Consider the following 16,786-nt stretch of genomic DNA (forward strand, 5'->3'; position numbering starts at 1 on the left):
CTCCTGGGACCCTTGCGACGTCCTGCGTTGGAGTAACCACTGCTTGGAGCACTGCATCTCCCAGCTTCCCGTAAGGGTCCCCCAGGCTATGGTAGGCGCCACCAGGGTAGAGGAAGCCACGACGTCGAAGCAGGCAGAGATCCCCCAGGAGTACCAGGCCTTCAAGGACGTGTTCTGTCCTCAGGCGGCCACTCGTCTCCCCCCTCATCGGCCTGGTGACTGCGGCATCGACCTGCTTCCCGGGGCTAAGCTGCCCAAGGGCCGAATCTACCCCCTTTCCGCGCCAGAACATCGAGCGATGGAGGAGTATGTCCAGCAGGCTCTTAAGCAGGGGTTCATCACAAAGTCATCCTCCCCGGCAGCTTCGAGCTTTTTCTTTGTGGGGAAGAAGGACGGAGGCCTGCGTCCCTGCATAGACTACCGACAGTTGAACGCTCAGATCTCTCCTCTCCCTTATCCTCTCCCTCTTGTTCCAGCAGCTCTTGAGGCCCTAAGGGAGGCACGCGTGTTCACCAAGCTCGATCTCCGGAGCGCGTATAACCTGGTGCGCATCAGGAGGGGAGATGAGTGGAAGACAGCCTTTATCACGCCCTCCGGACACTACCAATATCGAGTCATGCCGTACGGCCTTTCCATCGCTCCAGCAGTGTTCCAGGGATTTATGAACGAGGTGCTCCGACCCTACCTTCAGAGGTTCGTCATGGTGTACATTGATGACATCCTGATATACTCCAAGACCCTGGAGGAACACCAGACCCACATATGTGAGGTCCTAGGGGCACTTCGTTCCCAACAACTCTACCTAAACCTCTCCAAGTGTGAGTTCCACCGTGAGGAGGTACAGTTTCTGGGCTACATCATCAGTGCACAGGGAATACAGATGGATGAGAGAAAGGTTAGAGCAGTGAGGAACTGGCCCGTCCCGGAGACGATTAAGGAGCTCCAACGCTTCCTGGGCTTCGCCAACTTTTATCGGCGGTTCATCCAGGGGTACAACCAGATCACCTCCCCCCTCACTTCTCTCCTCAGGGGTAAGGCACGGACCCTGAAGTGGACCAAGGAGGCCCAGGGGGCATTCAAGGTGCTCCACCAGCGCTTCTGCTCCGCTCCCGTGTTACGTCATCCAGACCCCCCGAAGCCTTTTGTGGTTGAGGTAGACACCTCCTCGACCGGAGTGGGGGCCGCTCTCTCTCAGCGGTCAGGCACCCCACCACAGCTCCATCCATGTGCCTTCTTCTCACACAAGCTCTCGGCGGCGGAACAGAACTACGACATCGGAAACCGTGAGTTACTGGCAATAAAACTTGCCCTGGAGAAGTGGAGGCACTGGTTAGAGGGTGCGGAGCACCAGTTTACCGTGGTCACTGACCACAAGAATCTCCAGTACTTGCGGGAGGCCCGGAGACTCAATCCCAGGCAGGCTTGCTGGGCCCTTTTCTTCACTCGGTTCCAGTTCAACGTCACCTACAGTGCGGGGGCGCTTAACGGGAAGGCCGACGCCCTGTCCCGGGTCTTCGGGCCTGAGGAACCCAACGATCCAGACCCCATACTTCCTCCTTCGATCGTCGTGGGGCCTATTGTCTGGGACGTGGACAGCGAGATTCGGGCTGCCTCCATCCAGGAGCCCGCCCCTGGAGGGTGCCCCGAGGGACGTGTCTTTGTCCCCACCGCCTGCCGTTGGGATTAATTCAGTCAGTCCACGAGGGTCCAGGTACGGGACACACGGGCAAGAAGAGGACGGTGCAGCTCCTTCAGGCGCGTTACTGGTGGCTGAGGATGGCAGAGGAGGTGAACCGTTATGTCCAGGAGTGCGCCACCTGCGCCATGGCAAAGGTACCACGCCACCTGCCCGTCGGCAAGTTGATGCCGCTTCCCGTACCTCAGCGCCCCTGGTCACACCTAGGGATAGACTTCGTGACCGACCTGCCGCGGTCAGGAGGTGACACATGCATCTTGGTAGCGGTGGACCGTTTCTCCAAGGCCTGCCGCTTGGTGCCTCTGAAGGGCCTGCCCACAGCCCTTGAAACTGCCGAGGCCTTGTTCCATAATGTTTTCAGGAACTTTGGTCTCCCGGAGGAGATAGTTTCGGACCGTGGTCCCCAGTTCACGTCTAGGGTTTGGCGAGCTTTCTTCCAGCTCTTAGGGGTGTCGGTCAACCTGACGTCGGGGTACCACCCGCAGTCCAACGGCCAGGCGGAACGTAAGATTCAGGAGCTGAGCCGGTATTTAAGGACTTACTGCAGCCAGGATCAAGGGGATTGGGCTCGCTTCTTGCCCTGGGCAGAGTATGCCCAGAACTCACTCCGCCAGGACGCCACAGGCCTCACCCCTTTCCAATGCGTGCTGGGGTTCCAGCCGCCCCTGTTCCCATGGTCGGACGAGCCTAGCGACGTACCATCAGTGGATGCCTGGTACCGGGAGAGTCACCGGATCTGGGAGTCAGCACACACCCGGCTGCGCCGGGCGCTCCGCAACACCCGCCGGCACGCTGACGCTCGGCGTCTAGAGTCTCCTCGGTACCGCCCCGGGGATAGAGTGTGGCTCTCCACTAAGGACCTGAAGATGAAGCTGCCGAGCCGCAAGCTTAGCCCCAGGTTCATTGGGCCTTTCAGGATCTCCAGGCAGATCAGCGACGTTTCATACCGGCTGGAGCTGCTGTCCAGGTATCGCATACACCCCACTTTTCACGTGTCCCTGCTTAAACCTTGTGTCTCACCTGTCTCTCGCCCTCCAGGTGACCCCGTGGCGCCCGTCCAGCCGGAAGTCGTGGCTCAGCCTGGCGTCTACGCAGTGCGGGAAGTCCTTGACTCCAGAAGGCGCGGGGGTCGCCTCGAATACCTGGTAGACTGGGAGGGTTACGGCTCGGAGGATCGGTCATGGGCGGGACGTGCTGGACCCAAGTCTGCTGGAGGAGTTCCATGCTGCCCACCCACGCCGCCCAGCGCCCAGGGCTAGGGGTCGTCCTCGTCGCAGGGTCAGGGCGTCCGGTGCCGCCCCTGGAGGAGGGGGTGGTGTCAGGGAGCTCTCTTACTCTGCTCCCGTGCGTGCCCCGCCCGCACGGAGCGGCTCGCCTGCTTACTGATTGCTCTCACCTGACTCTCATTTCACTCTCATCAGCCACCATATATAATCCCCTCTCTCACTCCCACTCACCGTCAGTTATTATCCATGGTTTCACTGAACATTTCTCGACACTCCCGTGTTCATGTTCAGCTTCGTGCTTCTCCCACGCGCTCCCGTGGTTAGTACACCGACTGCCTTTCATCCCCTACTCTCTGGACTTTGTGGGCCGCGCTTCCACCGCGCACCACCGGATTACACAGACTGCCTTGCTACTCTGGATCTTTGTGGGCCGCGCTTTTCTGCGCACCACCGGATTATTCTACTTCCGTGTTTTCACAATAAACTCTGTTTGCTTCCACTCCGGCTTCCTCCTCTGTGTCTCACATAACAGTTATAGTATTGTAAGGAATAATATTTCAATTATTTCTACTAAGATTTTTTACAACAATGGCCAATACTATGGCCAAGATTTTGGAGGGAAAAACTCCCTTTGTTTCAGGTGTCTGTGGGCGTGGTTTATCTATCAAATTTAGATGACTTTAAAGTTTTATCTAAGGTGTATTAAGACGGTATGGCACCTTTCGTGCTCAAATAAAATACACCATTGTTTGAAAAACGAGTAACCGATAATTTTGTTGTCATTTGGATACTAAACATGAAGGGTAATAACGGTATTAAGGCAGCGGTACATTACATACACAGATCAGTAATCAAAGTGTAACTGATGTTAATACGATATTGTGTTCTTATAAAGGCAAAAAAACAAAAATGGAACACAAAACAAGATGCACTTTCATTAGGGAAGTAAAAAGAAAACGATAGCTTCGTATACATTCTGACATCAGACCTTAAAGGGGCATACAGCATTAGAACAGGTATACCTTAACATGCCATGATCAGTAATTAGAGTATAACTAATGTTAAATACAATGTTGTTTTCTGACACATGAATAAAATACACCCTTGTCAGGAAAGTAAGGAGCAAATAATTTTAAGTCAGGCAAGCCTTCCTTAAAAGAAGAAACACATTACAAAAGGGTTATAAGAATGAGAACCTTAGAGTATCTTATCTTCGGGTTTTATTAGTAAAGGAATGTCTCATTGTGTGAGTGTGTGTGTGTGTGTGTGTTCTGGTTGAGGGCCCCTATGAGTTCAATCAGAGAAGCCGCATGGGGTTATCTGGTCTTTGTGTAGGCTCCAGTCATTCTGGAGCCAGTTGTGTGTGTGTAAAACTGGGTTGCTCATAGGTTGATTGAAGAGTAGATGTTGAAATTTAGGGTGCCTGGGACATGAAATCTAAAATGACCTGTACCAGACGCTACATATCCCCCCTTTTGGGTGCCGAAGTTTCTGATGAAGGGGAACTTCGTCATCCAACAGTTGTGAAGGTTGGCTGGTAGGTAGATTATGATGATCAAAGGCGGGTGAATTGTGGTGGTTGGGATTGGCAGCCTGGAAAATGATTGGAGGGCTGTGTCGACTGGGGTGATGTTGATAATTTGCCTCCCCCCTTTGCTTGGCATCGGCTTTTCGGCTAAGTCTCGAAGCTTCTGGTAGTCCTTTTTGATCTTGTCTGGTTGCCGATCCAGGACACCCCGCACCTTGCAGCTGGAGGTGGTCCTGAGGAGGTAGAGTTGGTCTTGTGTAGTAACGTTAGCTACAGTCTGTAAATGATAGTCAATGTTTTGTAGGTAGGCATGTATGTCATAGCCTCCTGCAGGGTCTGGCATGAAAGTAGGGATGTTTCTAGCCAGTTTGTCCAATTCCTTAGGGGCCAGACTGTGACTGGAAAGCGGGGTTTCTTGAAAAGTCTCCCACCCTGGGGAGTTCTTGAGTCGGGATTTCTCACCCCCCTCTTGAAATGTTGATTCTTGTTTTGGGGGTCTGAGTCCACTGGTTAAGGGAAATTCCACATTGGGTATTTCCTTTTCAGGGTCACTTTGTAGATGCCTTTCATATGCCTTAGCTTTGGCAACTCTATCCTTAAGTTCAGTCTCTCCTCTTATCAAAAGGGCCTTGGCTTGTCAGAGTTCCTCCTGAGTGTCCTTTTCCTGTTGTTCTCTGCGTGCTGGGTCCGCGTGGAGATCGGTCAGGGCCTGTTGTAGGCCTTTTACTTTCTCCTGCAGTTCTTTGTCCTCTTCATCTGCCATTTCTCGTTGACTCCGAGTCTCTGCCTGGACTGGATCTAGCTGGTCGTGAGCCTGTGCCAGATTCCTCTGATCCTCCTCAGCTTGGATCTGGAATGACAACGATTCCTGTTGCAGGCGAGAATTTTTTTCTCTATACATTTTTGCCTGGGTGATGAGGTTGTAGATCAGTAATCCGAAGATCTTGGCCAGCTCCTTGTGGCTATAGTCCTGTGTAGGATTATGGGACATCACTGCACACAGGTTGTCATTCAGCTGTTACCGGCTCAGGTGTTGCAGATCAACAGCAGTTTCAGGTAGAAGGGTACCCGTCGTGGCGTTCAACCAGGTCTCTAGTTGATCCCGGTGTGTCTCATGGCTGGAGAGTCTGGACATGCTGGCTCACTGGCAAAGAGAGACTGAGACAAGGGCCAATGCAAGTTCTTACAATATTGGTGGCCTACGCTAATAGGCGAGAATGTGCTGTCCACTCAATTTGCCTAATCTAAAGATTTGGCTACTTTAATTTGCTAAGTTTTTCTGTGATGATTTCCCAGTTAGGTCTTTACCTTACACCTCAACTAAACAGAATGAACATAGACAGATCAACTCACAACACAAAGATGATAGAGCAGGACGAGGCCTGGAAGGGGAAGAGTCATAAAGTTGAAACTAAATAGCTGAAACTGAATTTTAAATTTAGCTTCACCCTCTGTTTAAAGTTTGATTTAAAATAAGTGAGGGGAAGTGGGAATAAAATAAATGAGAAGGGAGAAAAGAGAGAGATGCAAATAACGATAATAATAAAAACCAATAAAAGCAGATAACAAAACGTCAAAATAGAAATTCAGTAAAAAAAATTACTTCTAATAGTAATAAAACAAAACATGACCAAACAAAAACAACCAAAATTGATAATAATAAAAAGGGAAACAATAAAACAAATTAAAAATAAGAATAACAAAACAATAATAAACGAAGATACAAAAAATAAAAATGAAATAAAATTGAAGGGGCAAACCACAAAAACCAGGTGGCAGAGAGAGATGGAGAGAGTTAGTTCACACACACTGAATATAGGGGTTAGAAGTGGGGGTGCTTGTAAAGGTACTAGTTACTTAACAACCTATGCCCTGGTGTTTATCTGGAAGTGTGGTGCCCTAAATCATTTCACTAGTGGGTGTGATTGATAACGTTTGGGGTAAGATTGGTCTCGACCTTACGTGTCATGCGACCTTATTTCGACTGGTTCAAATTAAGGAAGCAGGCTTTATTCGCTACCTCTATAAAATTGTAAGATTGAGAGGATGAAACTTAATAATAAAAATAAAATAGAAGTATATATAGTCAACAGTTTGTGCCACTCAACAGCACACAGTGGGTGGGTCAGGTTTTCTTCACTGCCCCCCAAATAAATAAATAAACAAAAGAACAGGGTTTCTTCGCTGTTCTTATTTGTTACTTGATCAAGGTTTGGGACTCCTTTTACATATCAATCAACAACTGGTCAGTAGTATCTTTATGATTGGATCTGCATTAGGCACGCATCAGTTAGCTACTCTGATGGTTAACCCTAAAGGAGTGCTATCGTCTAGTTGAACGAAATTGGAACACGCAATGACTTCAACAGCGATACAAATACAAGGCCTTAAAAGATGATAAGAGGAACACGCTCAAATCAATCTTTAATCGAACTATGGGGAGATTTCTACGTCCCCACAGCTGATCTTGATAATATTAAAATGTGCAGTAAAGAGATTTCTTCGTCTTTACGAGGGATTTTTAATATTATGACTGCAGTTAAATTCTTCTCTTTTCTTTTTTTTTGATTAATTGTGACTCATAAATGAAAAGAAAAAAATGAAATAAAATCAAATAGTTATCACTTAAGCTGAGTTGCGACCTATCTCACCACAAGCGCACAGAAAATCAACATAAGTAAATTGACGCTGAATTAGCTCACAAAGCAAAGTTTGAACAACATGCCCGCATTCTCCACTATTATATGTGGCGATTTTGGCTCGCGAAGCAAGGTAAATATTTATGAGTAATTATAACACGTTATCGTGACTCTAAATATTTAACCTAAGTTAAAAATTGAAATTAATGGTAATGGAATTAACATTACACTTATTTGGTCTGTTCGTCCGGCGAACAGTCCGTGTAACCTTTATTAATTCTATGAAGGAGGTATCTTCCCGGCCAAAAAAGGTTCACTCCCCCTTTTACTTTATACCATAATTTAAATTAAATTAGCTTAATAGAGCATGTAGTTCAGACCAGATGTTGCAGGTACCTTAATTTTTGTGAGCGATACTCAGAGACAATCACTTGTGGCACAAAAATATGACATTTAATGAATGAGACAAACACAACATAAAACTACACAAACAAACAAAGGAAATAGGGAAAACAAAGATGAAAATAAAATAAAACAAAAGAAATTAAAATTGGGGAAAGGCAGGAAGAGACTGGAAAGAAGAAATTAGAGAAAGGAAGGAAAGGAATGGCAAGCTTAAACTTCAAAATTAATCACACCCTAACTGGGAAATCATCACCGGAAACTTAAATTCACCTCAAGACACAATACAAGGTTCATACTTAAAATATGCATCTAAATTGGTTGGTAAAGGAAACGGTTACTTGCATTGGCTTACTGCACAAGAGTCCGGATGCAACAGAGAAACTCTGAAGAGTCAGTTAGGGTGGTGTTGGAAAAAAATCTTAGTAGAAATAATTAAAATATTATTCCTTACAATACTATAACCAAAGTAAAGTATTAGGCCTTGCAAAATATTACAATTGCTGTCATAAGACATATGTAGGTGATGTTGTAGGCCAAAGATGTTTATTGCAACCAGATTCGGGGCTGTTAGGCCTAGTCAGTCTGAGCACATTTGTAATAACAACTTGATATGTAGAAGGGAAAATACCATTGTTCCCAGACCTTAGCTCATAAATTGTTATGGAAAATGAAGAACACCATGGAGTCAGTTAGGGTGGGGTCAGACGTTCTTCCAAGTTCTCCTGAAGATCAGAATAGTTGTCGTTCTTGGAAGTGAAGCTTGCTGGAACTTCTTTGAAGGAAGATGGAGTTGTCTCCAAGCTGTTCCGAAAGTCTGACCACGGATTGGTGGTGTTTGTGACAATACAATTTATAGGTCGCGAACTCCACCCATCTTTGGGGAGATGGCCAATACTACGGCCAAGATCTCGGAGGGAAAAACTCCCTTTGTTTCAGGTGTCTGTGGGCGTGGTTTAGCTATCAAACTTTTAGATGACTTTAAAGTTTTATCCAAGGTGTATTAAGACGGTATGGCACCTTTCGTGCTCAAATAAAATACACCATTGTTTGAAAAACGAGTAACCGATAATTTTGTGGTCATTTGGATACTAAACATGAAGGGTAATGACGGTATAAAGGCAGCGGTACATTACATACACAGATCAGTAATCAAAGTGTAACTGATGTTAATATGATATTGTGTTCTTATAAAGGCAAAAAAACAAAAATGGAACACAAAACAAAATGCACTTTCATTAGGGAAGTAAAAAGAAAACGATAGCTTCGTATACATTCTGACATCAGACCTTAAAGGGGCATATGGCATCAGAACAGGTATACACATGCCATGATCAGTAATTAGAGTATAACTGATGTTAAATACAATGTTGTTTTCTGACATATGAATAAAATACACCCTTGTCAGGAAAGTAAGGAGCAAATAATTTTAAGTCAGGCAAGCCTTCCTTAAAAGAAGAAACACATTACAAAAGGGTTATAAGAATGAGAACCTTAGAGTATCTTATCTTCGGGTTTTATTAGTAAAGGAATGTCTCAGTGTGTGTGTGTGTGTGTGTGTGTGTGTTTGTGTGTGTGTGTGTGTGTGTGTGTGTGTGTGTGTGTGTGTGTGTGTGTGTGTGTGTGTGTGTGTGTGTGTTCTGGTTGAGGGCCCCTATGAGTTCAATCAGAGAAGCCGCATGGGGTTATCTGGTCTTTGTGTAGGCTCCAGTCATTCTGGAGCCAGTTGTGTGTGTGTAAAACTGGGTTGCTCATAGGTTGATTGAGGAGTAGATGTTGAAATTTAGGGTGCCTGGGACATGAAATCTAAAATGACCTGTACCAGACGCTACAGCCTTATCATCATCCCTGTGCCATTTCGGTTGCTCTGCTACCGAAGTCAGCCCAGGGCCTGGAGTACATCCTGGTGATTGTTGACTATGCCACCCATTACCCTGAGGTGAACCCACTTCAGAAGGCCACATCCTGGAAAATCGTCCAGTAATCAAAAACATCTTGAAATGGCCCATTGAGCCTAACAAAGAGCCTACAACCGTCCTGCCCAGTCAAGGGAGTTTGAACCGGGTGGCCAGGTGGCTATTGGCAGTAATGGGTTCTACCTTTTGGCCTGCATGGGGTGTCAGCCACCATTCAGACCACCCTTCGATCTGGGGAAGGTCTTGGGAGCCCTCCAGAAGGCTGTACATACTGCAAACCTATGCAAATCCCACCTGAGGCTGTGGAAGGCACAGTATCTGAGATATTTCATTGGCTGGGGTTGTTGAGACCCCAAGAAAAGACAGTAAGGCCATTAGAGGATACCACTGACCCACCATCAAGAAACAGGTTCATGACTTCTCTTTGTCCCTAACCTCTTCTCTATAGCTTCCAACCTTTCAGATTTGAAAATAAAGGGCCAACTGGATTGGGTGCAGTGGACGAGTGACCCCGAGCGAGCATTCCTCCATCTCAAGAACCCCTCATTTGCCATCCCACCCTGAGGAACCCTGACTTCACCCTCCCCATCACCCTCAAAACATATTATTAAAGCGCATGACAGATGAACCAAAAAAAAAAAAAAAAAAAAAAAAAAAAAAAACCACTAAGTTTTCCATCGTGTGAATCATTGTGAGTTTCTACAGGTTTATTTCAGCGGTAAATAAATTTATTTAGAAAATTGTTAATAAAATTTCACTGTTTCTTATTTCTCTTCAGGTCTGGATAAATGCTCGTAGGTCTGGGACTGTCTCTGTCTTTGTGTTACACTCAGTACTATTGTGTAGTTCCCAGCATGCTTTGTGTCATCATGTCCGTTGGCGGTTTGTGACTCTTTTTGGTCTGTGTACAGTATAATGAGAATCATCAAAGCTACAGTACAGTATGAAGTTACTCTTTAGTCCTCTGTTGTTAGTTTCTCTGGAGTTTTGTGTGCAGTCAGATATAAAGCTGAATGTCCTGTGGTACGTTAAGACTCTGTTGTTAAAGCAATCTTCTGCTTTCAGCTTGTCCTGACCTGCTCTTCCTGACACTCTGGGCTTTGTGTCTAAATGCCATACACATTACACTACAGTAGATGAGATAAAGTGATAATCTGCCTCAGCTCCACAACCTACAGACATCCATTATGGAGTCTGAAGCTTGACCATGTGGTTTCTCTTTTCTCATATAGAATTTAATATGAACAAGAAACTTTGTAGAACTTAGATTGAAGCTTTTATGAAGATTGTCTTCTGTGATTCTTCCTCAATTTCTAGAACAGTTTCATTCCCCACAGTGAAAATGCTGCGTCTCTGTAAACACTGCAGCTCCACATGAACAGACTTGTTTAGTGAGAATCTTCATCTCCCACCTTTTTTACAACGACATTCTATACAATTCTGTAAAATCCAGTCCTTATGACCAGTAAACCACATGGACCAGGTTTTTGGCTACGGCTCATGTTTCCTGTTACTGAACAATTCTATTAGAGAATGTGAGTCGTTTACACTTCAGTTCAGGAACAACACAGTCATCAGTATAAAAACAGAGATTCACTAGTACTGTTATTGTGTATCAGTGTTTGATCTAACACACACACACACACACACACACAAACAATACAAAGTCCTGTAACAATCCCAGTCAGAACTGATCTCATCTTTAGTAATACTGCAAAATTCACATCTTTGATGTGGATAATTTCTCACAGCTGATTTAAATTCAAATGGAAAAAAAACCAGAACCAGTTCATTTTAAATGCAAATGACTTCCAACCACAATTGCTTAAAAAAGATTGCTGTAAACTGGAGTTTATGATGCAGACTGATGACTAAATGTGAGACACTGAAGGCTCTGAACATTTACCTTCTTCTACATAACACAAGCAGTTTATACTGTAGAGTTCACACTGCATGTGTCCACTGGATTTATGTCAACTGTTATTGTTGACCAATTAGAGGGAAAAACACTTATCTTTTAACTACAAAACACTTATTTATACATTTAACACTGATAGACTATTACAGACTTACATAATTAATGTTATATTATATATATATATATATATATATATATATATATATATATATATATATATATATATATATATATATATATAATTGTTTTGTCCTTTTGTATTATAACACAACAGAATCAACATTAAATCCATGAAACAGTTAAAAGGTGTTTAACTCTGAGGGGAAACTGTAGTAAACATGTTTAGACAGGAGGAGCTTCTGCGCTAATGGATGTGCGTAAAGACGCTAAACTAACAGTGTCGGAAAACCGTGAAACCTTCATCATGGCTCTTCTCTACTCGACGGGACGACGGGAAAATGTTTTGTCTGAGAAAAGATACTGTGGACTAAATACATGGTGACCATTTTAGCAGGAAAGTGGATTCTCCGGTCTGTTCTCCTCCTATTATGCTGTAAGTTTACTCCTTTACTGCAAACACAACACACTGGAGCTGTAAATATATAGAAAGAGAATTCAGGAAGAAAGAGATCACGTTTCACACCACGTTAACTTTTCACAGAAACACAGGAACTTTTATTTGGTTTGTGTTACAGACTCTGAATAAATACTAAACCTTCATATTTATTCTCACTGATCTGGAGACTGTTAGAACTGTTAAAACTGTTAGAACTTTTCTTATAATAAATGTTGTGTTTACTTTTCATTTATTTAAGGACCATAATTAAGAAACACTGCTGTACTTTAAACTAACAGTAATGTTGGTTGTGAACAGCAGCTACAGAAGTGATGTTGATGAACTTCATCGAGCCCAAAGTTCTTTAGTGACGATGATGTTCAGGGCAATGGGACAAATCCTGGTGAATATTGTAGCAGAAATCAGGACTCTCAGGACTCTTCTTCTCCTGCTGTGCTGTAAGTTTGTGTTTTTCCTTCACAATCACACATCACAGTATAGTTTGTGAGTGAAATGATGAAGCTGAAGCTGTGATGCAGGTTTACTGTGTGAAGCTGGAGACGAGACGGTCACACTGCAGGAAGTGGAAGGAACCACTATAACTCTCCATACTGGGATAACTGGGATTCAGAGTCATGCTCGTATTCAGTGGTTTTATGGACCTGAAAAACTAGAGGAAAAGATATTGAACAGTCATGTGTATAAAGGAGAAACTGTTACAGACATCAGTGAGAGATTTAAAGAGCGACTGCAGCTGGACAGAATCAGTGGAGCTTTAACCATCAGGAACATCAGCAGAACTGATTCTGGAGTTTATTTATTACACGTCATCACTGGACGTGTCTCATCTAGGACTTTTATTGTCAGTGTTTATGGTGAGTAAAAGTGATTTGGTGAAGTAAAGAGATTTATGGAAGGAGTCTCCAGTGTTTTGTAACAAAATTTCTGTTTTATTAAAGTAACAAAACACTTGGGGATGTGCTGCTGTTATAGGGAAATAATCTTCAGGGTGAAACAGTAACCCTGCTACATCACAGCTTTCTACTGGCATCATGGGTGTAGAAATAATCCTGAAGTCCTGGGAAATTATTTTCTACATTGAGTGGGAATTCTGTTAATGATTAAAGATGCATTCTGCTTCATGTGACTAAAGTATTTAATGTGTTTGTGTTTTTAGCTCCAGTATCAACTCCAGTAATAATAAATGAAAGAGGAAAGCCAAGTGTGATTTCCACAGAGTCGTGTTTCCTCCTGTGTTCTGTGGAGAATGGAGAAGATGTGAAGTTATCCTGGTACAGAGAGAATGAGAGAATCTCCATCACCAATAACACAGATCTCAGTGTTCCCCTCAATCTCCCACTTCAAATACAACACCATGACACTAACACTTACATCTGTGTGTCTGCAAACCCTGTCAGCAATAAAACAACTTCTCTCATCATCACACAGCTCTGTGACGTCTCAGGTACGTCAGTGAGTCTAAACTCTCATCACTTTACTGTAGTTAAGAAAAGAATAATGAATATTCATGATGGAGTGAGACAGAGGTGAATAAACACTTTCCCGGTTTAATCTTTAGTGTTTTTACTCTTCAGATTGTTCAGATATAGTAAATACTTCATCAGTACTTCAGTGATCTGTAGTTTACTTCAGCACAGGTCTTAGTGTGTGTTGTATAAACTCTGTTATAGACTTTTATGTTATACATCAACACATGATCTATATTTTTATAACAACTACAAACTTAATGAAGTAACTGATTAAAATTTCTGTACTATTGTTTTTCTTTTTTTAAAATAATATATTGCTTACATTTATGATTATATTTCAGTCTTTACAGATAAATTTGATTCTTTCCCTTTACTGCTTCCTGCTCTGATATTTGCTGGAGTTTTTGTGTTATTAATTATAATATTAATAACTTTGGGGATTTGGCTGAAAAATAATAAAACAAAAGGCAAGTAATGAATCTTTCTGTTCATGTGTTTAGTTCAGTTTTTATATTTGTTCAGTTCAGTAACATTTAATCTGATTAATTTTTCTTTATTTACAGAAAAACCTGTGGAACTGACACAGTGATGTGAATATTAAAACTCACAGTGCAGAGAGAGGTAAAGTTGTGGGGAAAATAATTTGGTATAAAATTACAGGAGTGATAAAGTCTCATCCTGATTCAGATATTGCTGTGTTACAGGAAGAAAACTCCACAGTAACGGATGTTGAAGAACACATCACTATATGATAAATATTTTATGTTTTTGCACTTCTCATTCTCTGTCAGAGTGACGCACTCAAAGGAAAGCTTTCTTCACTTTATCTTCACTTTATCTTTAATTTATCTTCACATGCTCATAGACATAGACAATTGGCCAGTGCTGCTGTGAATGAACAGAGACAGAGTTTATGCCCCTCTCACCCCGAGAGCATGGCCAGATTTGCCCTCTTAACTGGACACCTTGATGATGAAGGTACAGGAGCACTTTTTGTGTCTGGTTCCTCTCAGGTTTATCACTCACGTTTCCTCAGGTTGTTTTTCCTTCCCTCTGCTGTCTTGTTCTTGCTCATTAGTGATGAATGTTAAGTGTCCAGACTTTCTCTACAGACTTGTGTAATATGTTTCAAATATACAGTATAATATTATGCCTTCATGATGTTTTACAAACTAACGTGCAATTCTGTAGAAATTGCTGCTTCCACCTTGTGGTCAAAATCATTATTTCACACAACACTAATTGTGTGCTGATATTTTACATTCTGTTTTTATTACATTTGCCTGTGAAGGTTCATGGAGACACTGACTGATTACTGCTGAGAACCATGAATGAATCCTGTATAATTCAGCAATACCAATAAGCTTGATTTAGTCTGGTTCCTCTAGTGTTTAACCCTCACGTTGCCCAGGTTATTTTTTTCTGTATAAATGACATGAGCACGATCACCTGAACACATTAACACTACAAAGCTCTTACAGTAGGAGCACATAGACGTCCTTATATATGAATTACTCTGATTTATTTAGAATTCCAGCATGAGGTTCTTCTTCTTTTTCTTTCGCCTTTTTCCTTCAGGGGTCGCCACAGCGAATCATCTCTCTCCACCTATCCCTATCTTCTGCATCCTTAACACTTGCATCCACTAGCTTCATATCCTCATTAATTACATCCATATACCTCCTCTTTGGCCTTCCTCTTTGCCTCCTTCCTGGCAGCTCCATGTCCAACATTCTCTTACCAATATACTCACTCTCCCTCCTCTGAATATGTCCAAACCATCTTAATCTGTCCTCCCTAACTTTGTCCTCCAAACGTCCAACATGAGCTGTCCCTCTGATGTACTCATTCCTAATCCTGTCCAATCTTGTTACTCCCAAAGAGAACCTCAACATCTTCAGCTCGGCTACCTCTAGCTCTGACTCCTGTCTCTTCTTCAGTGACACTGTCTCTAAACCGTACAGCATGGCCGGTCTCACCACGGTCCTGTACACCTTCCCCTTGATTCTCGCTGATATTTTCCTATCACACAGAACTCCTGACACCTTTCTCCACCCACTCCAACCTGCCTGTACTCACTTCTTTACTTCTTTCCCACTCTCTCCATTACTCTGGATTGTTGACCCCAAGTACTTAAACTCCTGTACCTTCTTCTGTTCCACTTCCCTCCCTTTCATACACACACATGTACTCAGTCTTACTACGCCTGACTTTCATTCCTCTTCTCTCCAGCGCAAACCTCCACCTCTACAGGTTTTCCTCCACCTGCTCCCTGCTCTCACTACAGATCACAATGTCATCTGCAAACATCATCGTCCAAGGAGACTCCTGTCTGACATCCTCTGACAACTGGTCCATCACTATAGCAAACAGGAAGGGGCTCAGAGCCGATCCCTGATGCAGTCCCACCTCCACTTTGAACTCCTCTGTCTGACCTACGGCACACCTCACCACTGTCCTGCTCCTCTCATACATGTCCTGCACCACTCTGACATACTTCTCTACTACTCCTGACTTCCTCATACAGTACCACAGCTCTTTTCTTGGCACCCTGTCATACATTTTCTCCAAGTCTACAAACACACAGTGACACTCCCTCTGACCATCCCTTTACTTCTCCATCACCATTCTCAGAGCAAAAATTTAATCTGTTGTGCTCTTTCTGGGCATAAAGCTATACTGCTGCTCACAAATGTCCACCACCTTCCTTAACCTATCTTCTACTACTCTTTTCCACAGCTTCATTGTATGGCTCATCAACTTTATCCCCCTACAGTCTTTATATACTCTGCATGTCACCCTTATACTTAAAGATCGGCACTTATACACTCCTTCGCCATTCCTCAGGCATCCTCTCACTTTCTAAAACCCTGTTGAACAAACTAGTTAAAAATTCCACTGCTGCCACTCCTAGACACTTCCAGACCTCTACCGGGATGTTGTCAGGACCAACTGCCTTTCCACTTTTCATTCTCTTCAAAGCCTTCCTGACTTCATCCTTTCTAATCTTATCTACTTTCTGTTCCACAGAGTTCACCCATTCTACTCTTTTTTCCCCTCTCATTTTCCTCATTCATCAGCTCCTCAAAGTATTCCTTCCATCTCCTCTGTACACTCTCCTCACTTGTGAGCACCCTTTCTTCTCTATCCTTAATAATTCTAACTTGCTGCACATCCTTTCCATCTCGATCCCTCTGCCTAGCTAACCTGTACAAGTCCTTCTCTCCTTCTCTAGTGTCTAACCTAGTGTACAACTCGTATTATGCCTTCTGCTTGGACTTAGACCTCCCTCTTCACTCTGCACTGTAACTCCTTGTATTCCTGTCTATTCTCTTAACACACACACTCACTTTGTTAATTTACAGCAAATATTTTAAATAAACACTAAAAATATTTTATACATCATAAATAGCAT

At 43.5% G+C, this 16,786-nt stretch overlaps 2 protein-coding genes across 1 annotated transcript in view; both read left to right on the forward strand.

The window, feature by feature from the left end:
• LOC113649943 (natural killer cell receptor 2B4-like) overlaps positions 1-16,786 on the forward strand; it is a 469,259-nt gene that overhangs the window by 100,207 nt on the left and 352,266 nt on the right.
• LOC125145171 (signaling lymphocytic activation molecule-like) overlaps positions 1-16,786 on the forward strand; it is a 63,360-nt gene that overhangs the window by 44,696 nt on the left and 1,878 nt on the right. Inside the window, exons 3-6 of the mRNA XM_047816066.1 lie at positions 12,242-12,339; positions 12,421-12,756; positions 13,059-13,346; positions 13,713-13,779. Coding sequence (XP_047672022.1) covers positions 12,255-12,339; positions 12,421-12,756; positions 13,059-13,346; positions 13,713-13,779 — 776 coding nt within the window. The 5' untranslated portion in view covers positions 12,242-12,254. The remainder of the gene's footprint in view (positions 1-12,241; positions 12,340-12,420; positions 12,757-13,058; positions 13,347-13,712; positions 13,780-16,786) is intronic.

Source organism: Tachysurus fulvidraco, chromosome 7, assembly GCF_022655615.1.
Source record: "Tachysurus fulvidraco isolate hzauxx_2018 chromosome 7, HZAU_PFXX_2.0, whole genome shotgun sequence".
Lineage (NCBI taxonomy): Eukaryota > Metazoa > Chordata > Actinopteri > Siluriformes > Bagridae > Tachysurus > Tachysurus fulvidraco.